Source organism: Trachemys scripta, chromosome 4, assembly GCF_013100865.1.
Source record: "Trachemys scripta elegans isolate TJP31775 chromosome 4, CAS_Tse_1.0, whole genome shotgun sequence".
NCBI classification, from domain to species: Eukaryota; Metazoa; Chordata; order Testudines; family Emydidae; genus Trachemys; species Trachemys scripta.
In genome coordinates this window covers 10,540,370-10,558,697 of record NC_048301.1, presented here as the reverse complement: position 1 = coordinate 10,558,697, position 18,328 = coordinate 10,540,370, and the positions used below count along the sequence as shown (strand labels likewise).

Below are 18,328 nucleotides of genomic sequence, written 5' to 3'. Positions count from 1 at the left end.
TAAGATGACGTACACTAGCAAAAACAAGTGTGATGTTTGAGAGTTTGAATGAAGAAAGAAAAATGCCAATTTCCCACACGTACACCCACCCATGTACTCAGAATTGTCCCCATTGTTAGTGTACTACAAGCATATTATTATCGGGCTAACAACCCTGCACTTTGACTGCACTTGTGAGAGGAAAGAGGAAAGTACTCAGAAGTGAGGAACATAGACACCAAACCACGGATTACAAAACGAAGCTTAGGCATGTGGATTTGCCTAACCTAGAAGGACCCTAAATACACATGGAAGTGTATCTGCTTAAATCCCAATCCTGCGATAGGATCCCGGCAGGTTGATCCTTGCACCCAAGCCTGGGATCAGGGCCTTGATTTGCATTATTACACAAAACTCATCCTCACTGTATGGAATTAAAGAGACCCCCAGCGTCATTTCTAACCCATCCCCTTTAATTTGGGAGTTTTGCCAGAGTGATGAGCACATTCCCAATCTGCCTGTGAACGACACAGTAATTTGCTGTGCTCCTACTTCTTTCTTGGCAAGGTCGTCAAACATGTTCTCCACAAGATAGATCATATTTCACAGTTTGGAGTCCGAGGTAATTAGTTAACTCAATTTGAAGATAAAATATTGCACCGCCATTATCTGGAAAGGGTTGCTGGGTTGGGAAGAAAGACCGCTGGTACTTGGGAACTTGCCTTTTCCAGCCTTCAAAACTAACAGTAAGTCCTTGGCAAGCTACCGATTAGACCACTGCATTTTTAGTTACTAAACAAAAAGCGTGACATCCAAACATACATTCAACATTTCTGCATCACCCCTTCTGTCGCCTGAGTATCCCAACCGCAATGTAGTTATTACAGAAGAGCAAGCACGTCCCAGAGAAATTGTGGAGTGGCGTGAACCTAAAGGCATGGTCTCTGATTAGCCTTAACTGGAGTTGCGTGTGCAGTGAAGGGGCACGTACACCTGGCATTCCACAGAATATGAGCAGGAATACAAGAGACATGGTCAATTTACTGTCCCATGCTAACTGTTCTTTGAGAACACATGTTCATTGGTCAACTCCCCACCATTTCTGGTTTTGCTTTGAAGCTATGTTGCTGCTCACCACAGACAAGCTAGCAAGTTCTTTTCTTGGCATTTTCTTGTATTACAGGTGTCCCCTTTACATCAGGCAGCCAGAATTTTCTTGACTCATGTGCATTAGAGATTCTTACACGCTATTTTGCTTTATAAATAGGTTTGATCTGTTGGATTTGTCAAGGTTTATATATTCATTTTCTCCTATTAAGACACCCATAACATCCATGGGCTCCAGACTCCTGGTGTCCAGCCTGGCACAGATTACGCATGTTGTGGAAGCAATGCAGTAGGTTAATGTGTGAGAAGAGATGAGTGCAAGCATCGCTTTGTTTCGCCCATCAGCTGATGATCGGAGCACTGCCATGGCTGCAGTAGAAGGGACATTTGCACCCCTTCACTTTTCACTGTAAGAACTGGGATTATACATTTTTAGAAACGGGGGAAGCCAGATTTGAGTCACGATGGTATTATTTCTCTGTGCTGTCCAACACACAAATCAGATAACAGGCAACCATCTTTTTCCCCAGTGAGACTCTAAGTTTGACAGTACGGTTAACCACATTCAATTTAAGTTTATGAGAATGCCGTTAGATCTTGCTCTCCAGCAATTTCCCCTTCCCCAGGGGTTAAGAGAACGTACAAAGATTTAATAGCAAAACTCAAGTGTTTGGCAAACTAAGAGATTCTTAGGGTAGCTGTTCCCAAGGGAGAACTGAAGTGAGCACACAAGCTGGTACAGGGCTATAGAACAGGGCTTGTTTTCATGGCAGCAGAATATCGGGCACTGTTTAGTGTTACGCACACAGAACTACCCCTTGAGTTTTTGAAGAATTTACTTACATTGTTCTTTTTCCTCTGTTGTTCAACAGCATTTTTCAGGGAGCCTAGCTCATTTCGCAGACTGGTGATTTCGGTCTCTTTCCCTGCAATACTGAATTAGCAGAACAGTCGGTCACAAATCTTCACATGCAAGATACTTAGAGTGAAAGATTGAGATTTTCTCCTTCTCCCACTTTGCTTGTAGCGAAGACCGATTAATGTAGCCTGCATGCAAAACGGGGCAGTTTTGGAGAGATCCACCCATCTTGCACAGAGTCGCGATCATGCAGTACTCATTGAACAAGTGCGCAATTTCAAACACCTAGTCCTCATCTGAAAGATCCTGCATAATTGTGCCATTACCTCTTTTTGGTCATAGTCCTCCTCTTGCTTCCAATGCTTTTGTCTTACTGCTCATTTTAGTCCCCCTCCCCCCGCTCTCCCCTCTCCCAAGCACTTAATCAGACTGCCCCTCTCTTTGGGCCAGCACCCCCCTCTCATTGCCTGCCAGACTCCTTTCTTCAAATCACTCCTCAAAACCCATTTCTTCCAGAAACCCTTTTCAACAGCTCACCCTTAGTTATCTACTCCCTCCGCTTCCGCAAGGGATGTTTTACTTCCTGTCTATTTTAGATTGCAGGCTCTCTGGAGTAGGGAGCATGTCTGCCTGGATCTGTAGAACCCAGTACGAGGTATTCAGCAGTATTTTAGTGATTGTAAACCAAGCAGAGAAAAAAAAACGTGGCACATTTTAATGCATGAGAACGAGCGCAAGAGACCATTACACACATTGTAAGCAAGCACTGCGTAACCTTTAACACAATTCTTTCGGCATGCTTCACTTCTAGCTTGTAATACCCTGTCATTCCTGAGCTTTTCCTCAAGATGATATTTAGGCCAGCCAGGCAATTTCATGACACGCACAAGAATTCACTGGGAAGCAAAGATCTAAACATTCACTTTGCTTGGAACCTTAAATGAATTTTCATCTCAGCCACCAGAAGGGTAAGGCTAGCCCACTAACCTTGAGCGTATTTAAATTTAAGCTCTAAGAAATGGCTTGCTTCCACTGTGCCCTCAACATAGAATAGGAGAGATTCAGGGTTTGCAGAACCCCTGAGCTAGCAATTGCGATTCAGAGAGTTACATCTGTGAAGCTCCAATTTACCAGAACCTAACTTATTACGATCATTTCTCACTCGCATGCCTGATGCTTTTGAAAGCCATTTGGTTTGTAGTAGGTACAAGTTTTCAGTGCAATAATGGAAGTCACGTGTATTAAAAAACAATTACCAGCAATACTTACACTTGCAGCAGCTCGTCGCTTTGGACAGCCAGAGATGCCTACAAACAGATCAGAAATACATTAAAACGGATTAACAGTAGCTGGGAGTGCTGTCGAGGCGGTGCCTTGCTTTGCTTAGCAGAGCTCCCTGCCAGATCAAGCAGCAACATTAGCAGCCTCCTGTCCAGTCTTTTTTGGCCAGAAGGTTGGTGACTGCAACACGTGGCCTGAAGGGGAGTGAATGCGAAGCAGGGGAGCAATGTGGCGGGGTAATCAAGACTGCAGCACGGATGCAGACCCACAAAATAAGGGGGAGAGAAGGGACAGAGGCACCAGATATCCAGCAACTGGGAAACAGTTACAAATTCCCTTAATGTGTCTTTAAATTGTTCCAGGATTGGGGCAGCTGATAAAGAATGGGCATTAGCCTACTGTGCATACTCACGGCAATGAGCCCCATCAATGTCAGTTAACACAGTCAAAGTGGGAGCCATACCTGCTTACGAGTCTCTTGCTTTAATTCTTGGATTTGCACTTTAAACAAGTCGTTTTCTTTTTGTGCCTCCTGTATAAATAAAGAGAAGCGATGACATTATCTTCGCACCCGTACACTCCTGTTTACTACCCAGGACACTAGCGCATAGGATGCTTACTCCCCATTAACATCTCACCTGTAACTGTTTTCCTTTGTTTGTAATTTCTCTCCCCCTTTCTTCTAACACAGCCTCCATCTTCTTCACCTCTTCTTCCTTCTCTTTCAATCTGTGATGTTCATTCAGGAAATCAAAAAGTGCATTGATGAAAAAATAAGCATCACTCTGGATCAGAGAGTTTGATGCTCTAGAGAGGGCTAGCTTCACAACAGTCAAGAAATTAAGCCTGTACATTTACAGCATATACATGACATAAGATGCTGCCAAGCAAGGTCAATCCGCAGGGACCACCACAGCACGAAGTAGTCTCCACATACAAGCAATCTATGATCTCTGTGCCAAGAAAGCCAAAAATAGCACCAGCAGTGATACTGCAGATACCTGCCTACTAAGAACTGGCCTGAAGTTATTGAGTCATTTTCACATGTCACTTAACAGCAAATCATTTAGTCACCATCAACGTACATAACATTCAAACCAGAAACAGGGGAAAGGCTACAAATCCCCCTCCAGCTAGCTCCCTAGAAGAATTAAACCTGGCTTCTGTGATTTCAACCTGGAATCCCAGGTTTGGCCTGGAAGTAGCTAGAATGTCACCTGAGGCACATGGCCAGGGACAATGTTTCAAGACTGTGGAAGGCGATTCCATCTCTCTTTTATTGGGCTGAACAGGCGTGGGACATTACCAAACGTTGTGGTGGATTCTCCATCACTGTCAATACGGGCCTGTGTTATAGGCGGGTGGACTAGATGTTCACAGTGGTCCCTTCTGGCTATATAATCTATGAATTGTCTCTCTGAGAAGCACACTAAGCTATCTGAATCTAAAGATGTTTAAAGCAACTCTCTTATGAAACACCGAATTCGCACATCTTATCTCTCTTAATGTTCGTTAGTGTGACAACACTATCTGTTAGCATGAAAGCAAAAAGACAATGGAAAATGTAACTTTACAAATCAAGTGGTAGAGTGCTTCAGAAGTCCTGTGGAGGTAAAAAGCAACAAAGAGTCCTATAGCACCTTATAGACTTACAGAAGTATTGGAGCATAAGCTTTCGTGGGTGAATACCCACTTCGTCAGACACCTGCGCCAATACTTCTGTTAGGTACCACAGGACTCTTTCCTGCTTTTACAGATCCAGACTAACACGGCTACCCCTCTGATACCTGTGGAGGTAAATTAGCCATCTGTATCTCTTGTTGTTTAGTTGGTTGCTGCCTGAGTGGGTACTTCTAAACAGCCCGTAGTAGCAAATGGATCTCAGAACCCAAGGTCCAATTTAAAAGTACCGTGGACACAGCTATTTTTAGCACGGTACCGCAAGCCCAAGCCTGTCAACCTGCACTTGAAGGCTTGCTGCCAGGGGCCAGGCAGACGTACCCTTCGATGCTGTATAGACCCTGGCCACTTTGTCAAACATATGCTTAATGTCAAGGTAGATGGGGAGAGAACAGAATACCGAGAGTGCTGAACACATAAGAGCTACTAGGCACGTGTTAAGATTCTAGTGAAATTAAAGAAGTCTCTATGATCACTTCCTTTTGCTCTGTGTATGCGCATTAGTATTTAGTCAGGCTGCTGCACTTCCATCAGCGCTAAAGCTTATTACACCAAAGCACATAAAAATTCCCACAATGAAGTCCCACACATTTCAATTTAAGATAAATCACAGCACAGAGACCAGAAAGCACAGAAGAGGACACTTGAGAAGCTGCTAGGCATACTTACAAGATCTCCAGATCCTGGACTTGTGACACAGCAGATACCTATCAAACAGAAACATTCAGACCCATACTGACAGCACAGTAAACACCTTCAGTTTAACAGTGAACATCTACATCAGTCAGAATAATGATACCTAGCTCTTATATAGTGCTTTTCATCAGTAGATCTCAAAGCACTTCACAAAGGGAACTAGAGAATGAAGTGTCACTTTTCTAGGAAAGACCAAAGGTTTTTAGGTCAATTGAGTTTAAACATTTATATTGCCCCAAAAACCACATGACCCCAAATTTTAAACAAACAAACAAAAAAAAACCCCACAAAACTGATGCCAACTGGCACAAATCTAACTCAACCAGCCTCTACCACCTCCAGCCACCAGTGGGATAAATTACTCCCTGGCTACAGGACTGACTTAAGACACAGTGTGTGTGTTTGGCACCACCTCTTGCCCTCAGAAAAATGAACCAAATTTCAGCACTGCAGAGTTTATTCATGCAGCAGCAACCTACCTTGAGAGCATGCTGCATGCCAGCCCTTTGGTGCCCCATGCAGGGAACAAAGAGCAAAACCCCAGCCCATCACAACTTCTGTGATAAATCAAAGGGGAGAGGCACTTAGAGATTCCAGGCCAGGGCTTTAAGTGCCCCCGGGAGATGGATGCTCTGTCTTGTGTCTATGTCACGCTCACATCAGTCTGAGACACTGAAAGACAGGCAGTCTGCACTAGCTACAATTACCATGTGGTCTGCACAAAGAACTCCAAGACGTGCACACCACTTCAGTTCAGCCTCAAGGGGCCAAAAAGCAGATACATGTGATAAAGTTCACAAACTTCAAAGGCTTCGGATCACTGCTACTGCCACTATTGGTAAGAAACTCCCTCCATTTTTGCAACTTTAGCCTTGTCTTAATCAACTCAAGCTAAACCACGACAAGCCATTGCAAATCGAAATAAGCATGTCTGCACAGCCTTTTGCACTGGTTTAACCGAGGGCTTGTCTACATATGGAGTTATTCCAGAATAGATATTGCACTATCAATTCACTCTACCTTAATACAAAATTAACTTTCAAGTGTATACAAGTCCTAAATAGGTTTAAAATCACTAAATTAAACCAGGGCCTGTCCTTTCAAATGGGCCACAAGTAGAAGCAAAAAGCATTTGTCCAATTCAGAAGCGTGACGGGTCAGACTGGGGTGTAAACAAGGAGGCCCTGCCCCATCCTAGGGCTGGCTATTTCAACAGGAACAAGAAGCTGAACTAGAGAGAGGGAAGTGTATTGGAACTAGAAGCCATGCAGGCAGCAGCAGGTGATGGTGGTTTTCCTCAGGCCCTAAAAGACTTATCCTAACCAGAGGCTTTGTTCTTTAGACTAAGTTGGGAGCTCTGACCCAGGTGAGGTGAGGACCCTATGAACTGTGTACGGTACTTGCTACGGTCCTGAAACCTTAGTAAAAGGAGAAATGCTATTTTGTTAATGTGTGTTGGCTCCTCCTTGCCCTGTGAAAGTGAATCTGTTAATTTCCCCTGATGGGGCAGGAAGGCAGAGTGCACCCACAACGCTGTACCGGGGATGGCCCATGCCTTTACAAAAACCCAAAGACGTCGCCAGACCATTCTGCTCGGGAATCCATACCTGCTGTAGCTGTTCCAAGTTCTGTCGCTCTAGTTCCTGAACCTTCCGGGTTAAGTGGGTAATTGTATCTTGTTGACTCTTTGGATAGAAAAAGATTTAAGTGTCTGTAAATTCTGTATTCATAGTTATTGCATCAAACACTTTGCTGGACAATAAAAAAAAAAAGTTTACCTGCAATGATTCTCCTTTCTTAGCAATATCTTTCTCCTTCTCTTCCAATAAGGCCTCCACAGTTTTCATCTGTTCTTCCTTTCCCTTCAACCTGTATCATTATGCACAAAAAAGTGTTTTATCCATTTGAAAAAAAAAAAAAAAAAAAAAACTTTGCAGCGGGTGCGTAACAAACAAGAGCAGGCTGCATGATCAAAGGCTCCGCTGCAGTTTATGCCAGCTCAACAGGAGTATGAGCACTTCCATTTCACTCTGCTTTTGCAGGGAGCTTGAAAGGCACACTTGATCAATGCTACCGCTCATTAAATCAAAGTGGACTGAAATTCTGCACCGATCTACATTGCAGTGATTCTATACACATTTCCCCTTGTCTCAAGATATTTCCCCACTCCACATGAAAGGGGCTGAACGGATAGTCATGGAGATTTAAGTCGTATTTTTCCACACAAGTACAGAAAGGAGACCAGTGTAAACGTCCCACATTGCCCTGCCAGCGTTTCTCAACTCTGACTTGGATGTAGCACCTGTCAAGTAGTTGGGTCTCTATGCCCACTGAACACCTGACAACCCGCTCGGCGATTTCAGCAAATAGCCCCGCTATGGCAATGGCATTCGTAAGAAGGATGCTTGTCCACTACTACTACTTGCTCATTTCACACAGAATGGCGATCAGAGAAGTTGAAATGTTCTTAAAACAAAAAGTGAAGAAGGATGCCATAGAGCAGATTATATGCTTCCGTTATAGTAATAGTACTTACAGGTTCTGAAGGTCCTTGACTTGTGAAGTGATCGATACCTAAAGACAAACATTTGGTACTTAAAATCACTCCTATAAGACTGGGCTATCCACATCAAAGTCCAGTATATACAGCTACGTAAACAGACAACTATTGAAATTAGTTTGGGGAGGAAGAAAGGGAAAACAAGGCCATCCGAGATTGTTAAAAGGGTCACTGTCTAGTAGTTTAGGTCTGGAGGAAAGCGTTACAAAACTGAATGTTACCATTTACACACCTTTCATAATGATTTAGCACACTCCCTGCAGTGTCAGAAACAGCAGCACTCCAGCACTGGGCCAGTGTACGAGAACCAGAGACATGAACGGACCCTAAAGACATCTGTTTTGTGCCTCTAGCCACCCTGAATGAAGTTCAAAACAGATGATCTCTTTTATTAATTTAGATCTGAACACAAGAGATTTTTAAATAGGATTTCCAGACTGCCAGTGCCCCTTTACGTCTCTGTTCAAAGAAGGATGCCAAATGGAGTATTTAATTTTTGTGGGTGGATGAAAGGGAGAGACAAAGCTTACCTGGAATATTTTTTCATTTGAATTCTATATCAAAACAGCAGACTATAAGCCTACGGTCCATACTCCTAGCAAGAGACCTGGCAGGAATCACAATAGCTCAAAGCCCGTTAACTCCAGTAGGTAGTACCCTGCTCCAGTGCAGCATTAGAACCTGAATTATTTCCAAGGCCTTGGCTACAGCAGAGAAATGCATCATGCGAAGTAATGTTTGTTCCACTATAAAAACACCTCATGTCCATACCCACAGGTGTGTCGAACAGTTTACAGGGGAACTAGTTACTATTTAGAGCAGACTACGCATCAGAGCTAGACAGTGTTGGGTCCTCAGTCATTTTGGTGCCAGTGTGGACTGACTAGCCAAAAGGGTTCAACTAGCGCTCTGCTAACACTCCACAGTGCCCTGGTGGTTTCACAAAGTCTCCCACAATGCACTGCACGAGCACATCTCTCACCTCCCAGAGCAGCACTTCAAGGAGGTGGTGTCCTATCTAGCTCTCATGAGACTGCAACTGCATATTGTGTTCAATTCTGGGCACGCTACCAGAGAATTAAGGGAAAAAAGCAGAGCAAACATCAAGACCAGGAGGGTTTGCTTTAGGAGAAAAGATTAGACAGAAAAATGATGTATAACTTTGACGAACACCCTCTAAATCAGGGGTTCTCAAATGAGGTGGTGACCCATCAGGTGGTTACGTGGGGGTCATGAGCCATCAGCCTTCACCACCCATCACTGCTTCGCCTATAGCATTTATAACAGTGTAACTTAAAAAATGTGTTTTTAATTTATAAGGGGGGGTTGCACTCAGTCTTGCTGTGTGAAAGGGGTCACCAAGACAAACATTGGAGAACCACTGCTCTAAATATTTGAAGGGGATGAGCATAGACGAGAGGTAAGAGTAAGGGTAGTGCATCGAGGTATAACTAGGAAGAACTAGGAAGAATGGGGTGAAATCAAGAAAAGTAAAGTATAGGCAAAATATCAAGCAACTTCCTGACAGCAGGATAGAGAAGACTGCCTGGACAACAGTATCCTAAATAGGGACAGTAGACCCATTGTTTGGGACACTAGATAAACTAGGACATCGGATTTTTTTTACCTCTTTGCTCCTCATAGATGGAGTGAAAACTCACTCTGCAAAGAGTTGCTTTCAACTACTGGCTAAGGGAAGAGAATGGCTGGCGTGTATACCTGGAGAACAAAAATGCCAAGAGCACAGGCCTTCTAGCTTTAGAGGGGATGGATAGGATTTGACAGGAGGAAAATACCATTTTGACCCAGTAGCTTTGAGCTGGTGGAGCAGCTGACGCAGGACAGTAAGAGGAAGCTCCGTCACTGTTTGTAGTCAAAGGGAACAGAACACTGGAGGCACTAGAGGGTGCCAGGGCTCTACAAAATGAAGGTGTGAAACTGCTGGAACTAACTGCGCAGAGCTTTGAGCTACGAGTTCTCGCCACGTCTCTCACTAGCAAGCACAGGACTGAGTATCTGTTATGGGGTCACTGAGGAAGACGTCTGTTAGACTGTATCTTTATAGTTTTGTACCCTATAACCAAGGGCTTCATTTTGGTTTGTAGAGATTTTTACCAAAAAATGTCCCGGTTTTACAAAAAGCTATTTTTTACCGAATTGCATCTGAATTTTGGGCCACTAAGGAACACAAAGAGACTAATGATGTTAAGAAAATCCAATACACTACATTAGTTAGACGTGTTTAGGTTAAAAATAAGTTAGTCTAAGTGTTAATGCGAGACTGGCTGTTAAAGTAAGGCTGTGTAAGACACATGTACATGTATGCACACACGTACATCAGTGCTCAAATCCTAAATAAAGTGCCTAGACTTTAAACTTTACTTTAAACTCCCTAGACTTGACTCCCTGCTCTGGAAGGAAAGGTGTCATCTCGGGTAACCTGGGTAGACCCAAGGGGAACCCCAGAGACCCATTTCCCTGCTCCAGGAGAGATGGCCGCTCGGTAACCTGGGCAGATCAGGTAATTGATACATCATCTCTCCTTCCAGAGCGGGCCTGGAAAGGGTAAAAGGAGGCAGAGTGGGTAGATGGTGCCCTCTCCACCCCCACGTCTTCTGGGACCCCTTCGGCAGGAGAGATGGTGGCTTGGTAACCTGGGCCACCATCTCTCCCGCTGGAGCCAGGTCAGAAGTACTCTTACTTTTCTCTATTCACTGGGGTATTTTCCTGTCCCCCAGTATTAACCCCAATATTTACCCAGAAAAAAGTGAAGTTAATTTTTGCACTGATTTTTACACTTTTTTTTTTTATTATTTTTGTAACAAACCCCGAAATTCCCATGAAATGTTAAACCCAATAACCAAAAGTGAAGGGCCTTCCCTATAACAAACTTCACCCTACAAAACCAGGCCTCATCCAGTGACAGGCCCCAGTGAAACAGCCGACGTACTAGAACAGATATGCTAGTAAGCACAGCACCCATTGCAAGGCTGCCCCATACTTCCAGCTCTAAGGAATTTTACCTGTTTTTCCATCTCAAGCTGGGAATTTCCTACTTCTTCTTTCAGAGCCTCTATTTCCTGTGTGAAAGCCTTTTCAATGACAAAAGGGACAGGATTGGACAATGGAGACAGACCACAAAATGTATTCTACAAGTTTATTACTACTAAATACAAGGCAAGAACAAATAAATGGAAGTTAATGGCACAGACACAGAAAGGCAACAGCACGACTCTGATAGGTACCTGAACCGTTTTCTCCTTGTTTGCAACTTTGAGGACTTCAGCCTCCAGGAGTTCTTCCATCGATTTTATCTTTCCATCCTTCTCACGGATTCTTAGCACAGAACAGAGAGGAAACATCACAAGCTAGTTGCACTAGCGTAAGTGATCATTATTAACATCACAGTAGCCTCTAAGAGCCCCAGACAGGCCCCTCTGTGCTTGGTGCTGTACATCTGTATATCAGAACCACACAAGTGGGTATTCTACACACACCCAGGGTAGCGGAAGGAGGGGGATAGGGCAATGTGGTACAAGCTTGCTTTTGCAATAACTAGCTCTGTGCACTGTTGGTAGTAGGGTGACCAGATGTCCCAATTTTATAGGGACAGTCCCGATTTTTGGGTCTCTCTCTTATATAGGCTCCTATTACCCCCCACCCCGTCCCGATTTTTCACACTTGCCGTCTGGTCACCTTAGTTGGTAGGTCCCTAGTTTGGTTTGTAATCAGTAGCAGTAGTCCTAGTAGGTCACATGCCTACCTTCAGATTTCAAGTTCTGGCAAACATGCTTCAGCAAAATGTTTACTGCTGTTTTTTTGTTTTTCTTAACCTTTAAGGGTAAGAAATACAAATCCACTCCTTTCACACACATTAAAGAAGAACCAGCCAATAATCTAATGGTCCAGCATCTAGTGACCCAGGACAAGCCTAGACCCCTAAGGCCTGGGCTAGCAAAACTAATGTGAGTCCTACATCAATCAACTCCTGTCCCCTACACTATTTAGTGTAGATTTATTACTGGATTTACAGAAGCATTAGTGTAGCTTGATGTGTTGCTCAGAGCTCATACAGCCATGCAAACTTTGTGCACCGGATTAAAATGGAATGTTCAGGAGAGACAACATACCCCTGAACGTAGCAAAGAGGAGTTGGAAAAGTGGGATGAGGTTTAGGGCAGAGGGATAACAGGTTCATAATGCTACTTACACTTTCTGAAGTTCTTCCACCACTGATTCGAAAGAAATCTGAGCAAAACAAATATTTAGTTTAGAGAGACTGAAGGGTTCAAAGTAACTAACTGGTGGTTAGTGGGAAGGAAAGGGCCTGGAGAGCGCAGGGATCAGTAATGGGACACAAAGCTTTACAAAGCTCTAAGATGCTGGTTTGAATTTGGTCTGGGTTTGTAGTGGCCCTAAGTTTTTATCATAGGATGGTGGCTTGATGGCTTCTATGGTGGTCCCTAGTGGACTAGTGACCACCATCATCACAAAACTCATCCAAGTTATTGCAACACACTCCAGAAAAACCTTCCCCAAAAGCAAAGGCTCAAGATGAGCTATTGAACTGGCAATGCCTCGTGAGATAAAGCCCAGCCACGGCTTCTTTAACCATGGTCAAGGCATACCACAAAGGCACTGGAATTACCCCAGTGTGTAGGAGCCTTAGGCATGGACCAGCACCCCACAGGGCTAGGCAGGCAATGTACAAACACAGACCACAAAGACAGTGGACTCAAAACCTCTGCCTGGCCCTTAAGGTCACCAGTCCATTGTTTAGGTCACAGATAGCACTCCCAGTGCAATCAATAACTCTGTGTACAAGTGCAGGTCACGCTTTGCTAATTAAGTGGGTAGGTTTATTAGTACATATAGTAAAAAAAAAACTACAATCATTGGCACATAGTGCCTAACAGACTGTATTTGATATCACCAGATTGTTATCATGATTTGTATTTCCTTGAGCTTTGGAGAGGACAGAGAGATGGGGGCTGAGATATTGGGGGAAGCAAGAGGCAGAGAAATTTCTTTGCCAACTGTCTGGTTTAAAGGGGTTGGGATTTGCTGCTGGATTTGTTATTCTTTTGTATAGATCGCATTTTAGCAGCCAGTAAAGCAAGTAGAAAATGGGGATAGATATTGTACATTTATAAACTTCAAAATCAGTAAGTAGAAATTTATATAGGCTCCCTGTGAGCTTTTTTCAGTATTAAAAGCGCTCTCATGAGCTGTTTGGGTGAAACCAGGTGCCAATAGGTGAGTAAAATCCTGCAACTGCCCAAAGAATAAAACAAGAGCATTATATAATGGACACATACACCCCGCCCCCAACCCAAAAAAAATTAGATCATCAAAGTTTTGATCATATAATTAGACATCATAATTCATATGTACCAGAGGGCTACATTCAGGTTGCCTGGGCAACCTTACTTCTGGCATTTCCCAATTTGAAGGTTTGACTTTGCAACTTTAATATTTTGAACACAGGTTTTGTATGTGTAATTTCCTAGGTTTTATTGTTTGTTTGTTTTTTTAAATACAGACTCCATGGGCGTCATACAGACTCCATGGGTGTCATCAGTAGGTTTGGAATCTTTAGATCAAGAGGCACAGACTTCTGCCATTTGAGCTAATGGAGTAACTGACAGCAGTAGTAGGTTGTCACCCTCTATGTGGGCCAGCGCTAGAGAGGAGTAGAGAAAGACTTTGCCAGTGGGTTTCACAGATGTTTGCTGACAGCAGAGGAACGGTGAGATCTGGAATCCTGCGTTCCATTTCAAGATCTGGAGGCGAGAGACTGGGAGGGAGTGAGAATGGGGAAGATACACAGGATGGAACTGGGAATGGTGGGACAAGGAGATTGGGATGGGATATTCTGAGAGGTGAGACTAGGACTTGCTGGAAAAAGACTGGGATGAGATGCCTGCAGAATGGAGACTGGAACTGGCTAGCTAAGGAGAATGGGGCCAGAATAAGGAGCAAGGAGTGGGAGAAGAGAAGTCAGGAGTGGGTTGGAAGGGCTGGGGCAGAAGAGGGTCCCACTTGGGGGAACAGATTGAAGAATTTATACCCACTAGAGCCGGCTCCTTTCCAGAAGTTGGAATGGAACCCAAGATTCTCGAGTCTCACCATTCCTCTGCAGTCAGCAAATATCTGAATATCTGGATCTAATGGTTCCAACCCTGCTGATAACCCATGTGGGTGTCAAAAAAATTGTACAAGATTATGTAACCAAAGGTTGTCTCAATGCATAGAGATGCAAGGTGGGTAAGGTAATCTCTTATTGGTAGAGCCCTACCAAAATCACAGCCATGAAAAACGCATCACAGACCGTAAAATCTGGTCTTGTGTGTGCTTTAACCTTATATAATACAGATTTCACGGGGGAGACCAGTGTTTCTCAAAAGGGAAACCCTAAAAGGGAGTTGCGGGGGGAGGGGAGGGAGTTATTTTATGGGGGGGTTGACAGTATTGCCACCCTTGCTTCTGTAATGCCTTCAGAGCTGGGTGACTGGAGAGCAGCAGCTGTTGGCCAGGTGCCTAGCTCTGAAGCTAGCGCCCGCCAGCAGCAGCACAGAAGTAAGGGTGGCAATACCACACCAGGCCATCCTTACTTCTGCACTGCTGCTGCTGGCGGTTCTGCCTTCAGAGCTGGGATCCTGGCCAGCAGCTGCTGCTCTCCAGCTGCCCAGCTCTGAAGGCAGCACCATCACCAGCAGCACGGAAGTAAGGGTAGCAGTGCCACAACCCCCCTTACAATAACCTTGCGACCCCCCCCACTTTTTTGGGGTCAGAACCCCTAGAATTACAACACCACCATGCAGTTTCAGATTTAAATAGCTGAAACAATGAAATGGATGATTTTTTAAATCCTATGGTCATGAAATTGACCAAAATGGACCATGAATTTGGTAGGGTCCTACTTATTGGGCCATCTTCTGCTGATACAAGAAACAAGATTTCGAGCTACACAGCGCTCTTCTTCATAATACATACACACAGGTGCCAAATTAAAGTCACACGGGCAATCTCAGTTATGGCATTTCCTAACTTCTGAGTGCTTGACTTTTAAATCTTAAAATTCTTTTAATGTAGTTTGCACGTAATACAATTTAGGATTTAAAGTACTACCTGCTCTGATTGCTGAATTTGCAGATTTTGAACTTCTTTTTTCAAGGATGAATTTTCTGCTCGCAGTGCCTTTTAAAGAGAAATACGCAGGAAAAGTGAAAAATGCAGTTTTAAGAAAGATCAAAAACAAATTTGTTCACTGCTCTTTGGATGATGCCTCATAAAAGCAATATTGTCCTTCAAGTTTTTATCTCTCTCTCTCAATTAAATGGACTCCAACTGAAACAGGATAGAAATTAAAGATGGAAAAAAGACCCACCTAGATCTAATCTCCCTATGCCCTGCCAGTAAAGACTGTTTTATCTAGTCTAGTTTTACATGTCAAGGGAAGCCAGTAATTTTTTTCTTATTTTAGCCTAAAAAGCTTCCTTTTCTTATTTTTACCACTGTGAAACAAGCCTCCTCTCTCTGGGAATTTACACACCCTTCAAATACCCGTCAACCTTTCTGACCCCTTAAAAACTGCCTACCCACAATATGTACATTTGTAGTTTATGGTGGCACCCACCATTGTATCTGAGCATCATCCAGATACCAGCACCAGTCACTCTTCTCCTTCCCAGCAAGTAGCATTCAAGGACTACTTTGAACAGAATTATAGGAGGGGGGCATGGGCGAGAGGGGCGTGGAAATATATTTCTTGCGGGAATGTTAGGTCCAAAAAAAAAAAAAAGTCCTCACTTGGCCTTTGAATGCCAGCCTTCACACCTTGAACTAGACACTAATTCACAGGGCGCTAGAGCAGTGAGGAGAACCAGAATGATGTGCCCACAGCAACTTTGGTTGCTTAACTACCAGGCTGTTGCTTTTTGTGCAAACTGTAGCGTTTTTTTAATGGCAGATGGTTTCATTCCTAGATTGGAGTTTCAGTCACTGACCGGTCATTTACAAGTACATAGATTTCCATGCTCAGACTGGCGTTCTATAGGAAAGGAGCAGTCTGTTGGCCAGCTACGGGTGGAAGTGGATGATATTTTTTGCCACTGTGGCTTTCTGGGCTTCCCATCAATCTAACATTCTTCCATTTTGATGTATTTACAAATACTTCTAGGTGGACAGTAAAAGCAAGTTCGATCTGTTTACAATTTACTTCACCTTCCAACTACCATTAGAGTAGAAAAATCACAGAAGCCACAGTAATAATCCTAAGAGTTTACATCTAGAAAAAGTTATTTAATCTTGTCACTAATCACTCTGGACATATACATGTCGATCGCACAGGTTTTTAGTCCTGACCAACTAGGACATTACCAAATTCCTCTAGAATAAGAATAGACTGTTCTAACTTGTGCACGAAAACATCAGCAGCAGGAAGTGAACATTTTGGCCTCAAGGAGGTCACTTTTCCCTATTCAAAGGAAATGTTCTGGCACCTTGACATGGGGACCCACAGTTACACATAACATGAGAAACCCCAGTCTCTATTTCCCACTGATGATAATATTGCAAGAGATTTTTACCTTCAATTCCTCCTCCCTATTAGCCACTTGTATGAGTCCAGCTTCCAGCAGTTCTTCAACTGTCTTTATCTTTTCATCCTTTTCAGTAATACTGAGAAATTAAACAAAGGTATTACAAGATATTCTCCATGAAGAAACCCTACAAGAAATTTTCAGGGAAAAACCAGTAACCTTACTGCCATAGGATCAAGTAGGTATTTTAGCTTCCTTGATGAGAGCTGAAAATCCCTTACCTCCTTTCCATTTGCTCCAACAGTTCTTTATTAGCCTATAAATTAAAGTATGAAAAGCTGGTCACAGATTGGATCAACACTGGTTTAAGATTTAGTAACAGAAAGGACTGGTTAGCATCCGCTTGTCTAGACACTGAGTTTTTGGATTAAACTAGTCCAAGAGGTAGAGTTTTCATAATGTGTGCTCCCAATACTGCTATTGGAAAGTGGGATTTGAACCTGTTAGGACAGGGGTGCTGGGCCAGGCTAGCTTTTATACTCTTCATATTAGTTCACAAACAGCAAGGAGCTCTGGACATCAGGCTCAATCTCATGAGGTGCCAACTGCCCCCTAACTCCAACGATGTCGGTGGGAGTTGAGGACACCCAGCACCCTGCAGCGTCTGGCTCAGAACTTCCAGCCCACAGACCTGAACACCTACGAGTGTAATCAAGATCAAAGTTTCTACATTTTCCAAAACTATGTATTTAGCTGGGGCACCACGCACCAGGCTCTGGCTTTTACGTCTATGCAAGGGCCAACAGCAGTGCATGCTGGCAGCAGCTTTTTTAATGCCACCCACAAGGGAGGAGGCGCTCAAGCCAACAGCTGGAGAAAACCCTGCATCAGGCTCCAAAGTGCCAGTTGGGAATCTCTAACTGTCACACCTTAGAACAATGGAGCCGTTCCAGGGGTAGGAGCTGCTGACTGGCAGCTATAACTGCAGCCAAACAGATTTCAAAGCTGAGGCAGCAAGACCTGTGGTGAAAGGGTAAAGCCATGTCTTTTGCTGATGCTTTTCACAGGCAGCCACTACCAACTTGTCTGGTAGGTGAGGAACAAGATACGTGGGGGAGTGCTCCAGGTAAGAGATCAGGAATAAGACTAAGAATAACCAGTAGTACTGGTCATTATGATAGTCAGTGGGCCTTTACACAAGGAAAAAGTGTATTAGAAAAAGGTTCATCAGGTTAGACTGAAAAATACAAAGGGGTCCAGATTTTTTAAGTTCAATTTTAGCTTTCTGTTGCTCACTGTGAAGCCTAGAGTTTTGGTTGGCTGAAGAAATACAGTACTATTGCCCCTCGTCCTGTCACGAGCCCCTACCGCAGAGGAAAGGCCGCTGGCACGGAACAAGAGGCAGCTCACAGATGAATGGCTACCGCTCCCTTTCAAGGGAAAACGAGCGGGCAATTCAGTCTGGCAACTGGAAGGTGAGTGACACCGTGGTAAAAAGGGTCAGTTTGGAGTAGAGGCCAGCCCAAAACTCGGAGGGAGGGAACAGTATTAGCAGACAACCTGCATGAAAGCGCAGGTAATTCTGTGCGATTTACAGCTGCAGTGAAACCAAGAGCATCAAAA

General features: G+C 43.8%; 1 protein-coding gene across 10 annotated transcripts in view; it reads right to left on the bottom strand.

The window, feature by feature from the left end:
• KTN1 (kinectin 1) overlaps positions 1-18,328 on the bottom strand; it is a 113,089-nt gene that overhangs the window by 21,508 nt on the left and 73,253 nt on the right. For all 10 annotated transcript variants that reach the window (XM_034767846.1, XM_034767850.1, XM_034767845.1 and 7 more), the window contains 14 exons: positions 16,987-17,021; positions 16,754-16,844; positions 15,294-15,362; positions 12,373-12,410; positions 11,408-11,498; positions 11,186-11,254; positions 8,139-8,176; positions 7,381-7,471; positions 7,210-7,287; positions 5,576-5,613; positions 3,865-3,955; positions 3,690-3,758; positions 3,215-3,252; positions 1,930-2,020 (listed from right to left, as the gene is read on the bottom strand). In XM_034767846.1, coding sequence (XP_034623737.1) covers positions 1,930-2,020; positions 3,215-3,252; positions 3,690-3,758; positions 3,865-3,955; positions 5,576-5,613; positions 7,210-7,287; positions 7,381-7,471; positions 8,139-8,176; positions 11,186-11,254; positions 11,408-11,498; positions 12,373-12,410; positions 15,294-15,362; positions 16,754-16,844; positions 16,987-17,021 — 927 coding nt within the window. The remainder of the gene's footprint in view (positions 1-1,929; positions 2,021-3,214; positions 3,253-3,689; positions 3,759-3,864; positions 3,956-5,575; positions 5,614-7,209; positions 7,288-7,380; positions 7,472-8,138; positions 8,177-11,185; positions 11,255-11,407; positions 11,499-12,372; positions 12,411-15,293; positions 15,363-16,753; positions 16,845-16,986; positions 17,022-18,328) is intronic.